This window comes from Parasteatoda tepidariorum, chromosome 4 (genome assembly GCF_043381705.1).
Source record: "Parasteatoda tepidariorum isolate YZ-2023 chromosome 4, CAS_Ptep_4.0, whole genome shotgun sequence".
NCBI lineage: Eukaryota > Metazoa > Arthropoda > Arachnida > Araneae > Theridiidae > Parasteatoda > Parasteatoda tepidariorum.
The window spans coordinates 6,022,643-6,047,731 of record NC_092207.1 but is presented as its reverse complement, the minus strand read 5'-3'; the positions used below and the strand labels follow the sequence as shown (position 1 = coordinate 6,047,731).

General features: G+C 32.0%; 1 protein-coding gene across 6 annotated transcripts in view; it reads left to right on the top strand.

The window, feature by feature from the left end:
* LOC107440667 (ubiquitin carboxyl-terminal hydrolase CYLD) overlaps positions 1 to 25,089 on the top strand; it is a 68,956-nt gene that overhangs the window by 30,033 nt on the left and 13,834 nt on the right. For 3 of the 6 annotated variants that reach the window (XM_021148454.3, XM_043054392.1, XM_021148456.3), the window contains 7 exons: positions 3,423 to 3,543; positions 7,801 to 7,878; positions 15,767 to 15,955; positions 17,107 to 17,270; positions 18,677 to 18,821; positions 20,936 to 21,200; positions 24,150 to 24,241. In XM_021148454.3, the coding sequence (XP_021004113.1) occupies positions 3,423 to 3,543; positions 7,801 to 7,878; positions 15,767 to 15,955; positions 17,107 to 17,270; positions 18,677 to 18,821; positions 20,936 to 21,200; positions 24,150 to 24,241 (1,054 nt within the window). The remainder of the gene's footprint in view (positions 1 to 3,422; positions 3,544 to 7,800; positions 7,879 to 15,766; positions 15,956 to 17,106; positions 17,271 to 18,676; positions 18,822 to 20,935; positions 21,201 to 24,149; positions 24,242 to 25,089) is intronic. The other 3 variants (XM_071179379.1, XM_043054394.1, XM_071179380.1) reach the window with 1 other exon arrangement.

The window sequence follows — 25,089 nt, the reverse complement described above, 5'->3', positions numbered from 1 at the left end:
ATTTTACTTCATAAATATCCTATATAGTAACTAAAATAACAATTTAATAGTAAAATTTGATTATTTACAATGTTAACATTCATTTTAGTAGAATGGGTAGACTCGCCCCATACGAGAGATTTGTCAGCAGTTCTATAAAAATATACAGTAACAGCGTAACTGTTAATATTTTCTAAAATCGATTTCACAGCTTTAAAGAGGGATAAATAGCGATTCCGAAACACCTATTAAAAGCCTTTTTTCTTTAATATTTACAAAAGTTTGACCACTTGAAAGTTGACTAACTGAAAAAATGGGTAGACTCTCCCCGGTACACAACTCTTATTCAGGGTGCTTAGCGTTTTTTAAAAAGTGCTTAAAGGTGCTTATTTTAGATTTTTAAAAGCCCTTAAAGGTACTTTTTTCATTGGGTGTTTTTAAAAAGTGCTTAATTTTCCCTTTTTCAAAATGAAATTTTTCCTTTGCTATGTTGATTTTCGCTTCGAATTATGCAAAAAGACGCAGTTCACATTGTTCTATTCAACGTTTTCATAATTCATTCAACCCAATCTATTTCGGCGCATTGTCAGTCCGTAGAGTATGAAAACGCCATTCGTTTCTCACGATTCAAAATTTCATGATTTTTAACAATTGTCAAAAACAACGCCAGAAAGTTTTTTTTTCTTTGACATGACGGTTAAAACAAGATAAAACCGTCAATTGTCACTAACTGTCCAACCCTGCCTAATTACGATATTTTTTTAAAGTGCTTAAGAGGTGCTTATTTTTTGTTGAATAATTTGGCTACACACCCTGTTATTGTAACTTATGTAATGGGTTATTATAGCTTATTACTATAAGTTATCCAATCAGCCGTGATATCTCAGGGGATAAAGCGTTCGCCTTCTAATAAGGTGACCGGGTTCGAATCCCACCGATGGCTGGTCGATGCAAATTCCGCATCCGGCTTGCACCAACCACAATGCTGACATAAAATATCCTCAGTGGTAGACGGATCATAGGTTTAAGTCTCCTTGCCGTCAGGCTAACCGTGATAGTTTTTCGTGGTTTCTCCCTCTATATAGCGTAAATGCGGGTTAGTTCCATCAAAAAGTCCTCTATGAAGGCAAAAATTTCTCCCAATACTTGATCCAGGAGTTCCCTTGCCTTCTGAATTGGGTTCAAAATTACAAGGCTACGGAATTGAACATAAGTAGCCGTTGGCCCTAAATTGGGTTGCAGTTGGTCGACTGTTCAACAACGGTTATAAAATAAAATATGAGTTAAACCAATAAACGGCACGCAATTTCTTGAGTGAACTTAAATTAAAAACCTTATCGGAGGTCACCCCCCTTGCAGAATCTGCTATCGAACACATCTGCTCTCAAATAAAAAATAAAAAAAATACCTGATAAATGATATATAAAATAATAAATAAAATATAAAATAATTACAAAAATGTGTAACGCAAATACAGGTTGGTTTCACGTATAAATCCCACTTTGTCATTATTCCATTGTCTTCTAAGTTGGGCTTAAAAGGACGCATGCTATATAGATCGTTTGTTCTTCAATATAAAATGTATTGGAAGAGCTACACTTTATAAAAAAATAGAAATAATTGTATCTGCATGCAAATGGACACTTAACGTATAGACTCATTTTTAATGCGAAAGTTAATTTTCTTCTATAAAAATGTGATTTTAATTTTGGGGACAAACTTATGGCAGTACCAGTATCACGATTCATGAAGTATCTCCAGAAACTATTAATGAAGTGATTCAGGTTCGAATCTCAGCGATGGCTGGTCGATTCGAATTCTGTTTCTAGTTCGAACTGACTATCGGTCTGACTATCGAACTGACTGTGGTCGGTGCTGTTCCTCAAATGTAGACGGATCACGGATTAGAATCTCCTTGCCTTGGGGCTAGCCGTGGGTGGTTTTCCTTTCCATGCAACGAAAATGCGGGTTAGTTCTATCAAAGAATCCACTAGTTTGTCCACTGCTTGATCCAGAGCCGTGATGGCTCAGGGGATAGAGCGTTCGCTCTCCATCGAAGTTCATCGGATTCGAATCCCAGCGATGGCTGGTGGATACGAATTTCGCATCCGGCTTGCACCGACCACAGTGCTGACGTAAAAATATCCTCTGCGGTACGAGTTATGGGTGTTCATGGGTTGGAGTTCCTTTGCCGTCAGGCTAATCGTGGGAGACTCTCGTGGTTTTCCTCTCCATGTAACGCAAATGCCGGTTAGTTCTATCAAAAATCCTCCACAAAGGCAAATTTCTTCCAATACTTGATCCATGAGTTCCCTTGTCTTCTCGATTGGGTTCAAAATGACAAGGCTACGGAGTTGGCCATTAGTAGTCGTAAACCCACCGAAAATTTGGGTCGGCTGTTCAACTACGGATATGAAATAAAAAATGCCTCCCGATTCTACACGCGAGCCAAATTTTGTATCTTAATGCGGAAAAAAAAATTTAAAGCAAAAAATTAGATTTTTCCTGTTTTTCAAAATTTTGTACGCAAAATGCGGATTCGTGTTTAGCCCCTCTTCCCAACGAACATAAGTGTGCAAGAATTTTTTTCCAGGTAACGTCAATTTTTAAACTATCGCTTAGACTACTAGTTTTTATTATTATTCTTGTTATGATACATGTTTGAAGACTTCTTTATTGTTTTATCAATTTCGTTCATATTTCATACTGTGGCTTAAAATAAATTACCAATTTCGACGTCGAAACATCACTTGAAAGAAAAGAAAAAAAAAAGAAAAAAGCTTGAGTAAAATGAAAGAAAAAATAATCTTCTAGGTGGCTATTTAATATGACTAGATAAACTTGCTTTCGGCTAATAGCAGCCAACGGAGAAAATATTTTCTTATTTTGAAACGTAAGAAAGTTTTTAGATGTGTGCAGCGGCGTAAATAACACTCCCACAATTCCCGCGGTGCGGGGGGGGGAGGGNGGGGGGGGGGGGGGGAGGTGCCCTAAGTTTGAGGGTGCCCCAGAAATAATACACTGCATGTATGGGGGAGCACAACCTGTGGCGCTTGTAGTACCTAAAAAAAAATACAATTATATATATATTTTTCGCCAAAAAAAAAATTATAATAAATTTTAAATTGCTCATTAAAGTTTTTGAATGCGTCAAATATAAATCAAGGTAGTTTTTTGATCTTTTTTTTCCGGTGGTTATCGCTACGAATTTCCAAAATATTAAAATTCGCAACAATTTGTCACCTCGCCAATCCCGAATGTCTCTTCATAGTGTTCTTGTCTCATATCATAATTTTGAAAATATTGTGTTAAGCCTAAGATAGAACGCATTAGTAATCCTTGCGGAGGGGGGCGGACCTAAGTCTACGTACGACGTGTGATTAATTTAATAATAGCATTCAAGTGATGTTAGTGCGTGTAATGAAGGATGAGTTTATTTCTAGGATAATGCCGTGGGTACTGGTACAGGCAAGTACAATGATCACCAATTGTTTGAGGCTAAACTGAACCATGCTTCTTTGGTACCAATCATTGGATTAATGAAAGCCGATGATTTCTTAGGAGGTAAGCCTTCATTTTATTCCATTTTATTTAAAAGGTTTAGAAGAATTTAAAATTAATTCAAATCAAAAGTTCTTTTTTTTCGGTATGGATGGTGCTATGCCCATTAAACCCTTTCTCTAAGTGCTGTAGTTATAAAAGTGGTGTCTAGGTATAATAAAGTTAGTTAAAAGATAAGTTCGATGACAGCCACCTGGTGGAAAACTATAGTTTGTCTCCGGTAAGAACTCCCCCCACCACAAAATCTGAGGCCGTCTGCTGCTATGGAAACAAGAATAGCGCATTTCAGGGAGGGTAGCTTCTCCTCACTCTAGGACTAACACAATAGACCGAAGAAAAGTATTCCCGTTTTCTCTCCGACCCCAACCAAAACCTGACCTAAACTATAACCCCACATCACTACTTGAAATAGTTAGACCACGTTGCCGTAGTCACCGCCACGAGCTCAGACGCATGGCTAGGGGAGTTCTTACTTTAGACAAACTAACTATACTTAGTTAGCTTTACCGTCTAGAAAACAGTACGATATTTAAGAAAAAAATGTGAATTTCAAGGCAGCATCGATTTATTACGAATTGACATACCTTGCCACTAATGATGTAACTCTTGGAAGGGAGGGTGGGGGGATACTTAAAATTAAGACACTTCGTTCACAAGGGGAAGGGAGAGAGGTAATCAGCCGTCACCTATTTTGATTGAACCTGTAAAGCAATGTTTCCCAAAGTGTGGTACGCGTACCTAGCAGGGGTACGCGTTGTTATGCGAAATATCTTGCAACAAACGAAAATTTCAAAAAAATTGTATTTAAAAACAAAGCTGACCATGAAAATTTACGATTATGTATTTTTGCAGAGTTAGCAGTTAATATTAGTGGTATATACTAGTATTATAATTAGTGGTATCAGCAGCCAGTTGTGATTTTTAACTTTTATGCAATTTTATTATAGTAAAAAATGCATTAATTTTTTTTTTATTAGTGGTACACAGCGTCACGAAAAATTTAGAAAGGGTACACAAAAGTTTGGGAAACACTGCTGTAAAGCTAAACGCAGAAAAGTCGTATAACTTCCGACTGATTTTTATGCCCAAGCTTAAAAATAAAGGCCCCATCCAATATTATTATACTAGTATTATTCTCAATATAACACGATCATTCTAACTTTCAACGAAACAACAAATGAATTCGGAAGACTTGCTATGATGCTACCCAAAAAATAACAAACCGTGCTTTCTTACACAAATGTAGCCAAATACGGGTTAATACTTAAGACATGGGCTGAGCTTATATTTTTTATATGCTGTGGTATTAATTTTGTTTATAATTTTTTTAAAACTCACGACCTGTTAGAATTTATAAATGACTGAAAACTCTTATCAATGGTAAAATGACGCATAAATTTAAACGCAAATCACAATAGTAAGACGTCCTAGAATATTTACGCTTGTTCACCATCGCTTCAATAGCATAACATTAGCGGAAGGATACACCGGAAGTTATCTAAATTTCTTCCGGTTTTGTTATTGTTTACATTTAGTCAACCAGTGTTTAGGCTCAGAAATGTTATTCAAACACATAGTTTCGAAATAAAATTTGAAGCATAACGTTTAACGTGTGTTTTGTTTCATGAATATGTAATAGAGTGTGACGTGTGAATGTGGGGGTAACATCAAGTGTGACGCTTAGTAACAATAGGAAGGAAGAGGTGAAAAATATTTATAAAATGTGTGAAATTTGTGAGCGGCCCCTTAATGCTGAGAATAGAGGTGCGTTTGTTTATTCGACATTTCCTTCTTTTGTTGACGTAGCGAAACGATGTTAGGATGAAGTTTCGAATTTCAAACTGTTCTTCAGAGTGGGTCAAAAAATGCATTAAAAATCTTAGTAAATATGATGTAAATACCACGTCAAAAAAATGAAGTAGGAACGTGCAACCCCATTTTCACTTTGTGAGTTATTATCTAACATATTTGAGTAACGTTAAAACAACAACAAAAGTGGTTAACTTCTGTTTTCCTCTTAAAGCGTTTCACGGGCATTCAAGATTTAAATATTAAAGAACTTAATTTAATTAATTATTTAATTTATTAATTATTAATTAATGAAAAAATTTTTTAATTATAAATTTTTAAATTATTAATTAAGTTATTAAAGAATTTAGTTTAGGATATTCAAACCATATATTAAGTATAAGAAACTGAAGCATTTTTCTTTCAAAAGTTTAGAAAACTTAATGAAGGGCAGTTTTTTATTTTTTTTTTATTATTATTTTTTTAAGTACGATGTTCGAACGGAAGATATTAACCGAATTACCATTATTATTCACATTACAATAGACAATCTTTTGAGCCGTGATGGCTTAGGGCAGTGTTTCCCAAACTTTTGTGTACCCTTTCTAAATGTTTCGTAACGCTGTGTACCATTAATAAAAAATGAATGTATTTTTTACTATAAAAATTGCACAAATGTTAAAAATCAAAGCTGGTTGTTGACACCACTCATTATTAACTTTTAACTCTGCAAAAAATAGCCAATTGAAAAATACGTAATCGTAAATTTTCATGACTATCTTTGTTTTAAAATAAAAGTTTTTGAAATTTTCGTTTGTTGCAAGTTATTTCGCATTAGAACGCGTACCCCTGCTAAACTGCTCCCCCCTGGGGGTACGCGTACCACACTTTGGGAAATACTGACTTAGGGGATAGAGCGTTCGCCTTTCAATGAGGAATCCCAACTTTGGCTGGTCGATACGAATTCCGCATCCGGCTTGCAACGAACTCAGTGCTGACGTAAAATAGGTAGACGGATCATGGTAGACGGATCATGGGTTGGAGTCACCTTGCCGTATGGCTAACCGTGGGAGGTTTTCGTGGTATTCCTCTCCGTGTAACGCAAATGCGGAGTAGTTCTATCAAAAAGTCCAAAATTTCTTCCTATGCTTGATCCAAGAGTTCCTTTGTCTTCTGGATTCGGTTCTAAATGACAATGCTACGGTGTTGAACATTAGTAGTAGTAAACGCGAAAAATTGGGTCGGCTGTTCAACGACGGTTATAAAATAAAATAAAATAAAATAGGCAATCTTTTCGGACTAATTATGAGAAAAAGTATTTTTTTTTTCGATCCGCTCCACTTTTCTTAAGTTTACATCGAAAATAAGGTTATGTTTATTTTTTTCTTGAGATTGTTTCGTTGATTTAAAATTTTACGATAATTTAAAATTTTTTTTTTTTTTTAATACTTTATGCATTGAAAATAAAGATATATTTTCCCCTCTTCTTCCTATGATCACGTAGACTAAAAAGGCGCGAAGAATTTTATTTTTTGTCAAACCGTGGGGTGTTCATTATTTTCAAAAATAATCTNCGAACCCACAACCACTTGTCCAGTACAGTAACTACTAGACCAGTGATCGGCTAAAATAAACAAATGAATCCATTTTTATTCTACTTGAGGAACAAAATAGGATGCTTTTATTTCATAGCAATAAATTAAAAGTAGTGTCTTTAACTTTAATGAGAAAAATTCGAAATCTAAATTTAGGAAGCTCTTTCGCTCAGTGCCTTACACTTGAAGTAAGGCTATAAATATGAAGCCGTAAAGAATTATCTGGGGACGTGACAAATAACTTAAAATATTTTAGAAGTCATTTAAATGTGGGGAATTTGGTGAATCTGAATAAAAATGATCGAAATCAAGGAATTTTATGACCCTAGATAATACAGCATTGGAACAACTTATAAAAATATTACATTCCATGGTCTTATTATTAGACCAAGATACGAGAACTGCTGGAATAGTTCAGTGCGTAGTGGAAAATGCTAATCTTTGTACTTACAAAGACCTTTTATTTAAGCAAAAAAACACACAATTTTTTTAAAAAAGGAACATAATACACAACTTAAAACAGCTAGAGTCGCTCCATAAGTTCACATATTACAGTCCCTGACCAAATTATTAGACTAATATAATTAAATATTCTATATTTATCTAATATATCATCTCATTTATCCTATCACCGAATTTCGTCTAATTCAACTGGTTTCAGTCACGTCAAACCAATAAAGCTGTATACCGATAATTAAGATTTGGCATAGAATCTTATAATAATTTAGCCAGGGAATGTAGCTTTCGTATTGACGTTTTTAGAATTAGCAATAAGGTGACTTATGAATAAGTGTTATGAAAATAGTATATGATTGGTACAAAAACGTTATAAGACAGGAGAGAGAGAGAAAGGTTATTCCACCTTACCTTTTGGCAGGTACCAATTTTGGCTCCTTGCCTTGTCGAAAAAAGAAGATCGGAGAATCCTCCTCACTTGTGGTAGAAAGATCCCTTGGTAAGCATCAGACCTTTATTCTACATTTTGTTTATCTCATCTTAGTCTGAAAAGTGTGTTTTTAGAAAAGAATTATTTAACTTATATTTGATGTGTCACTTCAGTTTTTCAAAGTATGAACTTATTATTTCATTCTGTATTTAAAAAAAAATTGATTACTCACTTATCTTGTGATAAAAATAAAGTGCGATGATCAAAGCTAAAAATGTGTCATGTTAACCTATTTTTATTAAGAGAGGAGTTTGTTACCTTAAATGATAATTCAACTTCTATTTTAAGTCGGATTAACGCTTGATTTGTTTAAGTATTTACAGCTGGTTATGCATTTGCAACTGTGACTTTGACTGTTTAGGTAAAAGAATAAAAGCAGGATTATCTACGCAGAAGATTAATTATGTTTTAGGGTTAAAAAGTGTCCCATTACCATTTTTACCTTCCTAATTTTTGGAAGGAAGTAAGAATTTCGTAACTTTATGATAATTTAGTTTTTCGTGTAAGTAGAACTTCGGATTTAGTTTTCGAAGTTTCTGATTGTTATTTTGTTTTCTATACTAATTTTGACTGTAAACTTGAAAATGAAGGTGCAATTTTCTAAAGAAAAGAATGTTTCGAAGCTTTAAAATGGGTTAAAGTTATTAGGTTTTTTTTTTAAAGACAAATATTAATTACAACACTATACAAATTTTACAGTGGAAATTTATGAAAGGATGCTTTTAAGTTATCATTTTAAGTATAGAAATATTATTACAAATATTTTTGGTAATAAGTGCTAACAAAATTTTTTTTATCATCCTAAAAATTTGCTTTATTTTTTTTTCTAGTTGCAAATTTTGCAGAGACAGAAGCGGTATATTTAAAATTCGATTTCTCAGAAACTATTTCACCGATTTCGCTCAAGTTTTGTATTTTGCTATGTAAAATTATGTAAAAATTTATGTACCTTAACTGTTCAAAATTTTTTTGACTATTACTGAGAAAATAATTTAAAAAAATTGTAAATATGTTCTAAAATTTGTTTATTTATTTATTTTTTTGCATGGAATTATCTTTCCATAAACGAATTCTAAAATTGTGTGCAAAAAATTTGATCTCGAGATATGGCGAAATATGCGAAGAATAAAATTAACGTTAAGGTGTCTAAAATTTGGACCGCTTTCCTGACCTAACTACGGGGAATATATTTCCCAGATTGCGGCTATCCCCTGTACTTTGGGGGTCGGAAGACCGAATCTGTCGAAAAAGGGGTATGTTTATTTAGACGAAGTACGTTTTATTGATTGATTTCGTAACTTAAAATATCGTCTGCACCAATTAAGTAGCATATTTGAGGTCAATCACTCGAATCATTAAGAATGAGTCCTAAAACGTGAAAATCCGATCATTAGATCAAAAGTTATAAAGGTTGGTCCGTTTATTTATTTTATTATTATTATTTTTTTATTTATGTGTTTATTTTTTTGCCCCCTGTACTACATATAACTCTCCATTTGGCTGTTTTAAGTTTAATGTTCGATAGTTTGGAGTTTCAGCAGCTTCTGAAACTTTTCAGAAACGCAGTCTAAAATTACATTAAAATGTAGAAATTAATTTTGATGATTTAAAAGGCGCCACTTTGCTCGATGATTGAAAATAGAACGGAATAGTTTCCGAGAAATCGAATTTTTAAAATACGACATTTTTGTATTTGATTTCTCAGGAACTATTTGACCGATTTTGTCTCAAATTTTGTATTTTGCTATGCAAAATTAAGTTCTTTAAAATGATGTTAAAAATGGTATACCTTACAATTCAAAAATTTTCGACTAATATTGAATAAAATAATAAAAAATAATAAATATTTATTACAAGTTATTTCTTGTATAGTTTGTCTTCGGATAAATGAATGTCTGTCAAATTTTTTCAATTCATTTAAAAATTTCTCGAGATATGGCGAAATACGCAAAATGTAAAATTACCAGTAAGGAGTCCAAACTTAGGATCTCTCGCACCGGCTACTCCCTATGTTTTGGTTTTCAGAAATCCGAATTTCTCGATATGAAGGTATGTTTAATTAGAGAAGGAACGTCTTAGTGTCCAATTTCGCAACTTAGATCGTCTGCACTAATTAATTAGCGTATTTAAATTCAACCCCTTGAACCATTCAGATTGAGTCCTAGGAATTGAAAATCCGACCATCAGATCAAAAGTTATTTAAAGTGGTCTGTTTTTTTGTGTGTGCATTTTCGCTTGCCGAGATTAAGGATAACCCGAGGGCAACAAAACTGAAAAAGTTGTAGGAAACGAATTGCTCCTGACTCGAACTACTGAAAACTGACATTTGAATCCAGATCCATGCACTTTCAAAATCTCTTTAATATCATTAGGAAGTATGAAAAAGTACCATGTCAATGGAAAGAAGCAATCGTTAGTTAACATACCAGAAAAGGGTGACGTCGCAAGATGTGAAAGTTGGAGAAATCTCCTCTATATACCCGGAAAGATATTTTGCCAAGTTCTTTCAAAGAGGTTAAAATCCGAAATTGAAGTACATTTACGAGTTGAACAAGCTGGTTTCCGTTCCCGAAACAGCACACTACATAGCAAAACTTTGTTCTTTGGAGTACAATAGAACAAAGCTTGGTGTGGAATTTCATCTTAATAACTAAGTTTCATGGATTTCAGTAGGGTTTTTGATTCAATCGATTGGGACAAGTTAATATTATCGAAAACCTTTATAATTAACGTAAGGCAAGGATTGAGCTATATTGACTACTTTCTGATTTTCAGACAGACAGAAATTTATATATATATTTTTTAATAACGCTGGCACTGAACTTTCGTTCTTCGCCTTAGAAGATGCCGGAAGTGTTGCTCATTTATCGTTACCCAGTGGGCACCTGTGAACCAAAGTCACGGAGGCGAGCAACATTACCCACGCCACACTGNTTAACAAAGGTGTATAACACAAACTGACTTCTCACAACTGTAAAATTTCATCAACACAATAAATACCAATGATAAGTGTAAGCGTGCACAAACACGTTAGTATACAAAACTACGGTTTGTATTTAGTATTTGTGTTTCAAAGTAAGCAGCTAAGCCAGCACCATCAATACAGTTTCCCGTGGCAAAATTTGCAAGTACAAGAAATTCGCACTTTTTTAAAAAAAATTTCTTGTTAACAATGCAGAAATGTATCTTGAAAAAAATTAACAGATGAAAGTATATGTATTAAAAAATAAAATGTAATAACAGAATGCATTAAAAAAAGTTTTTTTTTGGGGGGGGGGGGGGGGTNTTGGGGGGGGGGGTAGTTTGCTAGAGGGTTGCACCCCCTTTCATATTATTCTGCCGGCGCCCTTGTCAGTAAGGTTTTTGATTCAATCGATTGGGACAAGTTAATATTATCAAAAACCTTTATAATTAACGTATGGCAAGGATTGAGTTATAATGAGTACTTACTGATCTTCAGACAGACAGAAATACGTACTGTTTAGATTTCTATCCATGATTGTCGTTGACTAGATTATGAAAAACGGAACTTTAGCACCACCATAAATGATCTTGATTACGTAAATGACCTCATTTCTTGAAAAGAAAACCAAAAAAAAAAAAAATTATAAATATGCAAATCAAATTAACAAAAACAAAAATCGCGAGAATAAATGCAAAATCTAATAAATTCTAAATAAGTGGATACCTTTGAGCCAGCGATGATATAAACCTGTTTTAAGTTTGTGATACCTTTGAGCCAGTTATGATCAAAACTGTAACGAAGCTGTTCTGTGCTGTTTCAGAAAATTTTGGAGAGCTTCGAATGTAAAAATCAACATAAATGTTTTTAAAGCTGTTGTTTGCTTCATACTTTTGTAAGATGCTGATTGTTGGAACTTACTCAAAACCAAAATAAAAAGCCTTACTTAGGCACCGGACGGAAAAATGAAAAGAGGAAGGTCGGGTCTAAATTGGCAAAGATACATGCACTAAGATCTGCGCGAACCTAAACCAGATGGGTGGAGGCTAGAGAACTGGCTCAAGACAGAAGTGTTTGAAAAAAAGGAAGGGGAAGAAAAAGAAGAAAGATTTGAAGCCGTATGTCCCAGCTGGTGCGAAAAAGATAGGAGGATATGAAATAAATTAATGAAAATAAATTAACAATTATTAAAAATGTTTTTTTCGTGTTACACCCGTGGAGAAACGTTTTTCATAATTGGTGCTAACATTTTTCGATTAGCTCTTCCCAAAATATAGTGAGATACGCAAAAATTGTGATTATCATGCTCCGGACGGCATGTAAATATTTTCGAGTGGTAGTCATCTAATGTAAAATTCTTGGTTTAGTAAATTCGATTTATAGGGTTTTTACTCACCGCTGCTTCTAAATAATTCAAAGGCTCCACTTTACTTTGTTACAGTTACCTTTTAAAAAGTTTGCAAAATAAACCGGAAATCTGCATATTTTAGTTTGTAGCATTCTACCGTCTTTTTAAAACATTTTGTCGAATCCGGAAGAGGTAGGCAGGTACTTTATTTTACGTCGGTCCCGCAGTGGACTACTCGTTAAGACACGGTTCCCAGCAGATCACCGAAGTCAAGCATCACTGGCTACGATCAGTGTGTGGGTGGGTGACCACTTGTATCAGTCTGCGCAGGGACCAAGGGTGTGCGGTATTGGTCCTCGTTAAACTGTGCTACCGTAAAGTGCTCGACTTCGCGCGCAGGTCGTCGGGCTACCGAAGTTGGGGTGCCATCAAAATTGTGATGGCATGTCTTCGGATCATCCTCCAGGATGTTTCCCATACCGTCGCCAATAGCCCATTGTGCAGCTCTAGTGCGACGTAAATTAACAACAACAACAATATTTTACGTCGCACTAGAGGTGCACAATGGGTTATGGGCGACGGTCTGGGAAACATCCCTGAGGATGATTCGAAGACATACCGTCGCAATTTTGATCCTCTACAGAGGGGATGGCTTCCCTTCTATGGTAGCCAGATGATGCGCGCGATGCCGAGCACTTTACGGTGGAACAGTTTAACGAGGACCGATGCCGCACCCCTCTCGGTCCCTACGATGGCTGATCAAAGTGGTCACCCACCCGCTAACTGACCTCAGTCGTTGATGCTTGTGTTCTACTGGGAACCGTGTCTTTAAGATCAGTACACTGCGGGACTGTCGAATCCGGAGCAATTGGCATCTTTGTGAAGGGGTCCTAAACTATCGTATTTAGCCGATTGTGGCTACTCCCCATATTTTGATAATCAAAAATTCATATCTGTCGCATTCAGAGAGAGTGCACGTTTGTATCTGATTCTGTAACTAAATTAATAATAGCTTAGCAATAATAATTAATTAACGTAATTGAAATAATCCCTTTGAATCATTAGATTTTTTTAGCGCTCTTTGTAAATCTGCCAGAATTGCCTAAAGCAACAGGAAATATTAAATGTCATGATCGAAATGAATGATCGTTTTACGATTTATTGGAGTCGTCACAATAGGTTTTACGATTTCTGAACGTTCTGTAATGATCTCAGTTAATAGCCACGCATTGTGCTTCATATACACAAATGTGTGTATGTAGATGTAGTCCGGTCGTTATAGCAAGTCTTTGTAGTTCATTCACTATTCATACGAGCTGTAGTATTTGTTAGGAAATGTGTTGCCTTATTTTAGCGAAAAAGAATTTTTCTCTTCTGTCTACCTCCGGAAGAACTCTGCACCTCTGAGGTTTCTACAAATAATTTTTTTCCTTGATATTAAACTGTAACTTAACTTTTTATTATTGTTATGGGAACATGGAGGACTTTGAGACTCGATGGATTTAACGTGGATCAGTGACCATTTACTGCACGAGGAATCTTCGGCCGGCGGATATCGAACCCACGCATTCTTGGACATGGGCCCAGTGCCCTACCAACCAGGCTTTCTCGGCCAAATTTTGTCTTATGATACAAAATAAATTTGTAAAAAACCTCTGATCATTTTGAACTTTTTTTTTTGACTAAAAGTACTTAGAAAATTCCTTGAAACTTTTAAAATTTATAAGACATTCAAATCGAATTTTTTTTTATTAGTTGCCAAATACGATTCACTACAAAATTGGAAGAAACTTATTAAAAAAATTTTCAGTGCATGCGCGGTATAAAAGAACTAGTTTAAATGCTCATAACTGGCGCAGTTTTTAACGAATTTATTTAAAATTTTATGTCGACAATTTTGTAGTTAAATCTTACATTGTTCTAAACATTTTGTTTCATTCCCTTGAATGTCTATAAAGTTATAACGAAAAAACGTAAGGCGAAAAAATTAATTTTTTATAAAAATGTCCATATTTCCATAAATATTAGCTCTAGGTTTACAAAACTTTATGCAATTATTAACAATAAGAACTAAAATAATCGGTACAAGTTTTTTTGCTTGATTTTCTGGCATAGGGTGTTCAAAAATACTTTGTTTCTTTCGTAATTTATTGTAGGTTTTCCAAACCTCTGAAAGCTTTAAATTTTATTGCTAAGTATGAAACATCGCATGAACTAAACATCTCTAAAGTTACAAAATAATCCTTTAAGTATTTCTTGACCAATTTAAAAAAATGTCAGAAACTGATAGTGTCTCTTCCATTATTGTAGGGTAATGTAGCATTCTTGGCAGTTATAACTAAAGTTTTGAACGTGTTTTTTAAAATCTCGATGATTTTAATACAATATTATTTCAATGTAGAAAATTTTCTTCACATTTTAAAACCGATTTGTAAATTGCGTGAATTCATCGCAGTATTAATTTGTTCAGATCGTCAGTATTATGAGTCCCTAAAGAACCACACCATCTTATGTGAAGTGCTCCATTCAATTATTTTGTGATCTCTCCTTTTTGGAGTTGAGAATAAATTCTGGAAGGTTATTAAGAATTTGGATTTTGGTAACGTTATGTGTATTACTGTACTTCTTGCGGATAACTGACAGGGCATCTGCCCACCTGGAAAGTCATGAGAAATCATGGAAAGTCATGAATTTCGGTATTGAACAAAATTTGTCATGAAATGTCATGACTATTTTCCAATAAACTATTTTTGTGAAAAAAGAATCATGTAAAGTCATGCTTTTAGATCGCTGAAAAGTGTAATTTTGAAAATGGAATTTATCTCCCCTCCCAATTTCATGGTGTTCCGAATATCTGAATTTGTAATAAAATCCCCATTCACAGTCATATTTTATTAAAGTATAAAATGTTTTATCTTGTTCTTTAAAAATTATGGTGTTCTTTCAAAAAATGAAGGAAAAGACATAATTTTTAGAAATAATTATCTTTTAAACTTCTATGATTTCAGAATTTTTGCCATTTTTTTATTTTTTTTTTATATTTTATTAATTTCAAATTCTAGCTGAAGCAAGCCAGTCATTGGCGATTTTTTTTTTAAATTCTGAAATGAGAACGGAAAAATCTGGAGTATTTCTTTCCTTTTTGATTAACAAGAAAAGTATCTTTAGAATATCATTCTGCAGAAAAAAAGAAAAGAAAAAAAATTATTTGCTTCTGTATTTTTTTTCCGGCTATTTTATTCCTTCAACTCTCTCTTTATTCTGTTTTTTAGATTTAAAATCTATTGATATGAAGATACAGAGTATAACTGTGTTGGTTACACCTATCATTTCAATTAATGTCATTATAATGCTTTTTTAAATGCAATGTTGTGTTTTGTCAGAGAAAATAGTAACTTCAATAAGTCATGTAAAATTCTTGGAATTAGTCATGGAAAGTCATAGAAATCTAAAATGTTGCGGATACCCTGTAGCTAGTTTTGGAAATCGATTCATCTGTATACTATATTACAAAAATGATCTTTTGTCTGTGTTATTTCACATTTTATTTATGTATGGGCATAAAGTTAAACTTTCTTTCATAAAAGGTGAAGAATGCACAAATGGAAGGGTTAATCTAATCAACAGCAGCCCATCAGCAGGAAGCAAACGAATACCGGTTAATTCTGAAGAGAAGTCTTGCCTGAGTCCAGACCTACTGCATACTCACTTGGAGGATGACAACAGCACTACTGTATCCACTGTTAATCCCCTCTATGAAATGCTAACAGAAAAAGGTACAAATAATGTTACCATGTAAGTGGTGTCACGCATGGAAGGGGAGTGGCAGGGTTGGCATGATAAGAAAACAAATCATTATTTTAAACTAATTGTGATTTTTTTAAAATATTATTTTAAACAGCACTGATTTTTAAAAAAAATAAATTAATTTACGTCTAAATTAATAATGGTCCTCGTTAAACTGTTCTACCTTGAAGTCTTCGACTTCACACGCAGGTTGTCTGGTATCGAAGTAGGAGGAGCCATCAGAAAAAAATTGTGAAATTTTTGTTACAAGGGGCTAAGAACAGTGTGACAATGCAGGTGTTTGTTAAACTAAAATCATTAAAAATTACCGATATATTTTTAAATTTAATTTGTTTTTGAATTTTTCCATCAATATAAGTATAAATCAAATCATCATCATTATTATTCTCACAAATATTATCAAAACAGATAATTCGAAAAAAAGAAAATACAAGTTTCTTGGAAAGTCATTTATTGTTTTTTTAACATTCTTGTTGTAAGTTAAAAAATAAAGATTAGAGAGTATGCTAATTTTAAAATGTAATAAATTGACTTTTAAACTATAGGCATTATCATTTGTATGTAAGTAAAATGGTTTTTAGTCATAAATTAATAATACTGTTGAAGATTTTTATGATGCAAATCTTAATACGTAAAGCTTTGACTTATATAGAATTTTGTGTTATATGGATCACATATAATATTTATTTGCTGAAAATGTAAACATGTATCTGAAACAGATCTATATGAATGCTTTAAAAAAATTTTAAATAAGAAATACTTTATAACACAAAAATATGCCCTTAAATATTTATTATTTACAGAAAAAATTTAAAGTTTTAAGAGCATTAGAACAAGTCAACAAATTGATTAATTTTTGTTTGTTTTTGAGCTTGTAAAGTTAATATGGTTTAAGAAGAATTGTGATTTATAGAATTGCGTTCTACTGTATTAAAGATATCTATGTATGATACTTTTCTCGTATGTGTGCAAATATGTACTATCTATGAAAAAAGTATTATATATTTTGCTTTTATAATTTTTAAATATATGCAGAAATAGAATAGCAGAATAAAGTTAACATTTTTAATCATCTGGGCAGGCCTTACAATGAGCAGTAAATAAAATTTGTATCTTTTAGGAGGAATGGAGCGAAAGAGTTATATGTCTCACCATTCCATTTCTGATTTGGAAGTGGGTTCAGTTGTAGAAGTAATGATCAACAACAGCCCATGCTACGGTGTCATTCGATGGATCGGGGAGATTCCGGAAGCGAGGGGAAAACTCGTAGCTGGAATTGAAATGGTAAGTGCAATTAACTAATATTTTTTTTTTAAATCGTGGATTTTATCATACATAAATATTATTTAAATACCTTTATTTAGTTTGTATCAGTGTGGTTGCTATGTATAGTTATTTCTTTCTAACATACTTTATATATACATGTATACATATACATACAGACACATACTGATTCTGCTTGAAGTAGTTCTCAAAATGAAATATACCTAGATGGCAGCACAAAGTCACGTGATTAGTAAATGTTTATTTTTATGTAGTTTAGTTCTCTATGTTTTTGTCTCTGTTAATAAAACCGGCATGGTAATTTCCAAGTGATTATTTCCTTGAGAAGGAATCCTTTTACACATACATATGTATATATAAGAAAAAAATACAACAAAAAAATAATAAAAAAACATAAAAAGGAGAAACGTTTTTTAAAAAAAGAATAAGGAAAACTCCAAAAAATAACACACTTATTTTAAAAATTCTTTTGTAATAATATAGTATTAATATAGCTATATTAATACAATATTAGAAAGCACTCTAATTTGCTTATATAATAATCGTGTGAGTTGACAATGAAATTATATCTTTTTGTTTTCTTGTTTTTTTAATAATTTTTTTAAAAATTTTGAATGGATTTTCTAAAATAAATTAGTTACTTTCGGTAATTTTTCTTTTTGAATTTTTTTTTCTTTTCTATTTCTTACCATTGTTATCTTTGTATTTATATCTTATTATATGGGTTTTATGTACTTGCAGCTTATGCACAGTTAATAAAACTTATTAATTTTCTTAAATTCTTTTTTGGCTCTTTATAGTGTTTTAAAGCATTAACAGAATGAGTTCATAGTGTAACTGGTGGATGTTTAACATAGATACAGGAACATGGATAGTAAAAGAGTATTTTATATAGGTAAAGGACGGAGGCCCAAGAATGAGAAGTTTACATTCTAGTTGCTAGATGGAAAAGAAGTAATTTGACCTTGAAAAGAGCGTTTTTATATCTTTCTCGACATTATATTTAAGCATTATATATCTATCTATATATTTATACAGGCTTGAACTTAATCATGTCTACCTTTTCCTGTGTAAAGGTTTAATTACACTGTTAACATTCTACTACTACCCTTTGGTTCCCTCTTGGGGTCTCCCCAAAAAGCAAATTGAAAAGTATTGTTTCTTAATTTGTCACTTGTTAGGTGAAAAGGAAAAAAAAATATTTGTTTTCCACTAGGATGTAGAACATTCAATTCAATAAAATTGTTATAAAAAAAAAACGCAAAGAAAATTTCAATTGTAAATAATAGCGAAATAAATCCAATTATAAAGCAAAATAAATCTAATTATAAACAATATTATTTTTTAAAAAATGAAAAATTTTTGATACGGTGTTATAATATAAATCTAAATAAATTGATTTTCAGGAAGAAGAGAGCTCGAGTTGCACTGATGGTACATTTAATGGCAAAAGATATTTCACATGTCCACCCAGAAAAGCATTTTTTGTTCGCCTAACTCATTGCAAAAAAGATAGTCGATTCCTTGAATCAGAAAAAAGAAGAAGTGCAGGTGAATTTATTCTTCCTCATCTAAGATCAAGGGAACAAATGGATTTATGTCCATTTCTCACAAAAATTGCCAGCTTTTGAAGATTCAAAAGTTTTGATGAAAATTAATAAGTTAAGTATTGTCTACAATAATGTAGACAATAGGTTCTCCCATGAGCCGTGATGGCTCAGGGATAGAGTGTATGTGCCTTCCAATGAGGTGAACCGGGTTCAAATCCCACCGATGACTGGTTGATACGAATTCCGCATCCGGCTTGCATCAACCACAATGCTGACATAAAATATCCTCAGTGTTAAATGGATCACGTGTTTGAGTCCCCTTTCTATCCGTCTAACCGTGGGAGGTTTTCCTCCATAATGCAAATGCTGGAAAGTTCCATCAAAAATTCCTCCATGAAAGCAAATTTCTTCCAATACTTGCTCTAGGAGTTTCCTTGTCTTCTGGATTGGGTTCAAAATTGCAAGGCTACAGTGTTGAGCATTAGTAGTCGTTAACCCAAAAAATTGGGTCGACTGTTCAGCAACGGTTTAAAAATAAAATAGGTTCTTCCTGATAATTATTCTCCGTACAGTGCCGTTGAAAACCAGATTTTGCCTGCCCTGAAATTCGTTTTTGTGGACATAAACCGTTCTTCCCCTTGATCTTCAATTGTTATCATTTACCTGTTGTTCGGTAATGCCTTTTATAACTCAATTTTAACCAAAGCTTTGAACTTTTAAACATTTTATTTTAATGGAGATGTTTTTTTTTAGTAATAACCTTATTTGTAGATGAATTTAAATCAATAATGGTTTATAAAGATTTTGTTTAACTGTCTGAAATATTGAAAGGGACTTTAGGAGATTACTAATTTTATTGAGGGAGACATATTCCCACAGTTCCTTCTGCCATAATCCTATCTAATTTTATTTTCATAAGATTTTAGTAAAAGTGAATGTTAAGTGAAACAAGTTAAGAACTCAAACTGAATGTTCATTTCAGTAATTTATTTGTGCTTTATTCTGGTTGTTTTTTTCTTCCTCCTACATAGCACAAAGTATATCCTATCTTCCTTTTTAAAATTAATCAATGCTTTTGAGCAAAATAAATTAATTAAACTAAATTAATTTTTAAAAAATTTACATTTTATGCTTTTACTTTTTAGGAAAGTTTCGACTCCATGCTTTTTTCGATTTGCGCATGCATTCTTTATGTTTGCTGTTTCTTGACAAAATTTACTGAACTCAACCAAAAACAAATTATCTGAACATTTTTAGAAAATTGTCTGATCAAACTTTGTTCACACAACATTTGCTGAAATCGGTGTTTCATCGAAAGTGTTGCTTACACTGATAAAAATTAGGTGATCTTTTAAATCACACTATCTTCAGGGAGCTAGAATTAAACTATGCCTTTTTCTATGAATCTAAATCTGAATTAATATTTTTTTTTAAATGTTTTTTTTTGTAAAAATATTATAGCTGTTGGAGTACATAATGTTCTTTTGAAAGGCAATATTAAATTTGATATTAAATGAGATGAACGGGGAATTACAAATAAATTTCGAAAATGATGCTGCTATTTAATTGAAGATATATGTATTTTTTTCTGGAATTTAACTATGAAAAGATTCATTTATTCTGAAGATGCTTAATAATATTATCTGTTCATTAAGACAAGACACAGTAAGTGTCATCCTATTCTATTTAAAAGAACTTAAATTTTTGAAAACAATTCTGAAAAATGTATAAATTCTGAAATACTTTTTCAAAATCTGTATTATGTTTTCTTTTTTGAAACATTATTTTGTAATAAATTAAGAATTGTATTCAAACCACATTTTTAGATAATAAAATGTCTTATATTATCAGTTTGTAAGCTTTGCTAAATAAGAAAACTAATTATATATATATATTTTAATTAAAAACAATGAAAATCTATGCTAAATAAGAAAGCTAATTTTAACATTTTTTTGAGTAAAAACTGTGAATGTCCATTACCTAAGGAAAACAATTTAGGAGAGCAGAGTTATGATTTTAATTTTTCCAACTTATGAAATTTTTATAAAAATGCTCACAAAATGCTTATTTTATAATTTCTTATTTTTATGAAAATTATGTTATTTTATTTTATAGTGTTTGGCAGTATAGACTGTCCTTCAGTTACTGGTGATGTGCCTCCCTTATCCAGTCCTGAGGACATGAAGTTATTGTATGGTAAAAACCGTGGGATCCAAGGTCACCACAACTCTTGTTACCTGGATGCCACATTGTTTGCAATGTTCTCCTGTACTGGGGTCTTTGATTCCATACTTCACAGGCCCAAGAATATTGACGACATTGCGGAGTATGATGAAGTACAAAGAATTCTAAAGGAAGAAATTGTGAATCCACTCCGTGCGTAAGTTTTTTATTATAAATAAACTACTCTTTACTAGTTCCAGGGTATCTGTGCACCTGGAAAGTCATGAATTTCGGTATTGAACAAAATTTGTCATGAAATGTCATGATTTTTACTATTTTGGTTAAAAGAAATTATGGAAAGTCCTGGATTTAGGTTGCCAAAAAATCTAATTTTTAAAATGTTCCCAATATTTGAATTTGTAACAAAATTCCCCACTCACAGTCATATTTTATTAAAATATAAAATGTTTTATCATGTTCTTTAAAAATTATGGTGTTCTCTCAAAAAATGAACGAAAAAACATTTCTAAAGCAAATTATCTTTTAAACTTCTGTGATTTCAGAACTTTTGTATTTATTATTATTTTTTTATCAATAAAAAAAAGAAGAAAAAATTATTTGCTTTTGTATTTTTTTCAGCTATTTTATTGCTTCAACTCTTTCTTTCCTCTGTTTTTTAAATTTAAAATCAATAAGTATGAAGATGCAGATTATAAAATTTTTGGTTACCTATCCCTTCAATTAATGCTATTATAATGCTTTTTTAAAGGTTTTGTGTTTTTTTCAGAGAAAATAGTAACTTTGTTAAGTCATGACAAATTTTTGGAATTAGTCATGAATTTGAAAATCTAAAATGTAGCAGATACCGTGTAGTTCATATTTTAATTTTTATCAATATGAAAAAAAAATATAAAAGGTTTTCAAGCCAAATCTGATATTATCGTCAAAAGGTAGCTTCTGCACCAATAACCGAAAATTTCATATTTACTGTGTAATCTTTGACTACGCTAGTTAGTTTTCTTTAGGTTGTTGAAATATGCTGTTTTTTTTTACTCTGCTGCACAATGATTCAAATTTGGGATTTGTCTATTACTGAAGAGAGTGCAGTGGTGCATTTTCAAGAATATGGAATCATTTCTTCTGGCAAAAATAGCTTCTGTGATTTTTTCTAACACAATTATAAAAAAATAGACGTTTTTACTTTGTTTTAATTCTTTTTACAACGGTTTGTTATTACGTATTTTTACACTTACGTTTTTTTTTGTCATTATTATTATTTGATAAATTTAATGTGATTAGAATGTTTATTTTGGAAATTGCTTTTCATTATGATGGCACCAAAGGATTTGCACATTTTTGCAAGCATTGATAGATCAACGGGATAATCCCAAAGTGCCGTTTTTTTTCCTTCAAAAATGTATATTCAAAACTTTTTTGAATAAAGAATAAGTTGTCTCAAAGTTCAAACAAGAGATAATTCTAGTAGAAACCACAGGTTTTTTTAATTAATTATAATTTTTTTTATTTATTTCTAAAATTTATGTATGAAGTAGCACAAAGGCTTTAATTTTTTTTTCTGGTTATAGAATCTTAAATAATTGACCTTCTTTTGAAGGAATCCTAGCATTATAAAAAAAGTTCAATAGCAACTGTGATTATACTAATAAAAAAAAAGGACTACTAATTAATTTGAAAATGTTTTATAAGAATAAAATATTTAATTTTTTCGAATTTGTTCTTGTGTATGCATATGCTGAAAATGAACAAAATAAGCTGCTTTATGGTTTCCAAAAGAACAGTGTAAAAAAATTTGAGAGTAGTTACCAGAGAAACATAATTCTTTATTCTTGAGTTAGGTTATTTTATTTTGAATTGAAAAGCTCGATGAGAAATGTTTCTTAAATTTTTAATAAATGCATATTTTTTCATAATTTATTCAATATATTTTACTGAAAATTTTTATTTTAATTTTGCTACTTCTTTTTGTTTGCAATTTACATAAATAACAGAGATGTCAACTGCTCCGGAATGCCAAAATAATTTAAAAATCGGTAAGTGACTACAAACTAAAATTTGCAAATATTTGACCAATTTTGCTTACTTTTTAAAAGGTTTAATATGATTTAACTGTAACAAAGTGGCGAATTATATACCCTTCGAATTATTTTGAAATAGTGGTGGATTAAAACCTAATAAATTGAATTTATTAAACAAAGAATCACAATTAATAAACTACCACTTGAAAATATTTATTCACTGTCCGGAGAAAGTTGGCATCTCTGAAATAAGTTCATATAAACAACCAAAATATCAAATAAATTATGAATTATTGATTGGGTATAAATTTAATTATTATTGGTTATGAAAAGGGTTCCATGGATGGAACCCTTTGAAAATCTTTTGGGAACTGCTGAAATAGCATATCAAATTAATGGCCTCTATGGATTTTACTAGCAAGTACTCACTTTTTTGTCAACAATTTTGATGGACCACTTAAATATGGCTGAATTTTCCAGATTCAGCACTTACTTTCTTCTTTCTAGATATTAATGGTTTTGCCATTAATCTTAGACCTGGGCATAAACTTGTTTCGTTAAATGATCTGAATGGGCAATTTATTCTTTTAGATTGGTGATTGGGCCAAATTATTGTTCGACAATGAAAAAAGTTTTATTATTTTCTATAACGCTTCATATTTTTAATAACAGTGAATTGTCAGCTATTTTTTTATTTATCTTGGCCGCATTTTATTGCACAGAGGGAACAAAATTCTAATCTTTTTTGAATTTTGGACATCTTTTAGAATACAATAATTATTTTAAAAATTAATGAACAAGTTATTAAATAATTGTTTTTGGTATGTAGTTTGTTTTTTAAGCAATATTAAGCTATCAAAAACTCTCAACACGTTTTTTAAAAGAAATTTTGATTTTAAGTATGACAAAATTAAAGTTATTTTTTCATCTTAAGCCTACTTGAAAACATGGTTTTAAAAAGTATTTCTTCTGTTATCCTAACATAGATGATGTTCATCATTATTTAGAATTTGTGTTTTATAAATTCTTAACTTTCCCCATCTTGAATATTAATTTATTTGTGTTTTCATTTTATGATGTTTTACATAAATAAAAATGTGTGTAGTAACCAACTGGAATTTGAATTTCAGGAATTTCTATGTTCGGGCTGATCGAGTGATGGAGCTGCGTAAGAGGCTCGAAAGGCTGAGCTCTGTTCGTGGTTTAACTTCGGAAGAGAAAGGTACATGTTTTTATTAGCTATGTCTAAAGCTAAAGTAACATGCTTTAAAGAAACATTGTGAACATACTTAAAATTTTCTACTACCACTATTGGCTTTAACTAAATTTAGTTTTAAACTTCCAACAACTCTCCCACAAAATTTCTTTGATATTTACCCTTCTAAAATTCTCTTTTTCCTTTTTTGTTTCCACTACTTTGCTAGGCAGAAAAACAAATAGGAGGAAAGTGTTAAGGCCCAACTCTTAGATTTTTGTGACCTTAGAAATTGATTAGGTATTTTTAAAAACATTTACATATTTTTGCTTATGATAGAAAACGACGTAATCTTATAAATCTTAGAAAATGACTTGGTAGTTTTTTTAAAACTTTTTTTTTATTTCCAATGGCAAAGGAAATTGACAAACTCTTATAAGATTAACAAAGAACAGGAATAAAAAAGAACACAATAAGAGAAAAAAGTCAATATGCCATCAGCAGATGTCGAGTGCTCCAGTATCGCTGGACCTCTGAGCCCACACGCAGGGCCGTGCATCCAGAAAAACAAGGTAGGCAATTAGAGCCGCGATGGCTCAGGGGATAGAACAATCGCCTTGCAATGAGATGAACCAGGCCTGAATCCCACCAATGACTGGTTGATATGAATGTGCATCCGGCTTGCACCAACCACAGCGCTAACGTGAAATATCCTCAGTGGTAGACAGATCATGGGTTAGACTCTTAGCCGACAGACTAACGGTGGGAGGTTCTTGCGGTCTTCCTCTCCCAGTAACGCGAATGCGGGTTAGTTTCATCAAAAATTCCTCCACGAAGGCATTTTTCACAAAAATTGCCATTTGTTGCTTTTGAAG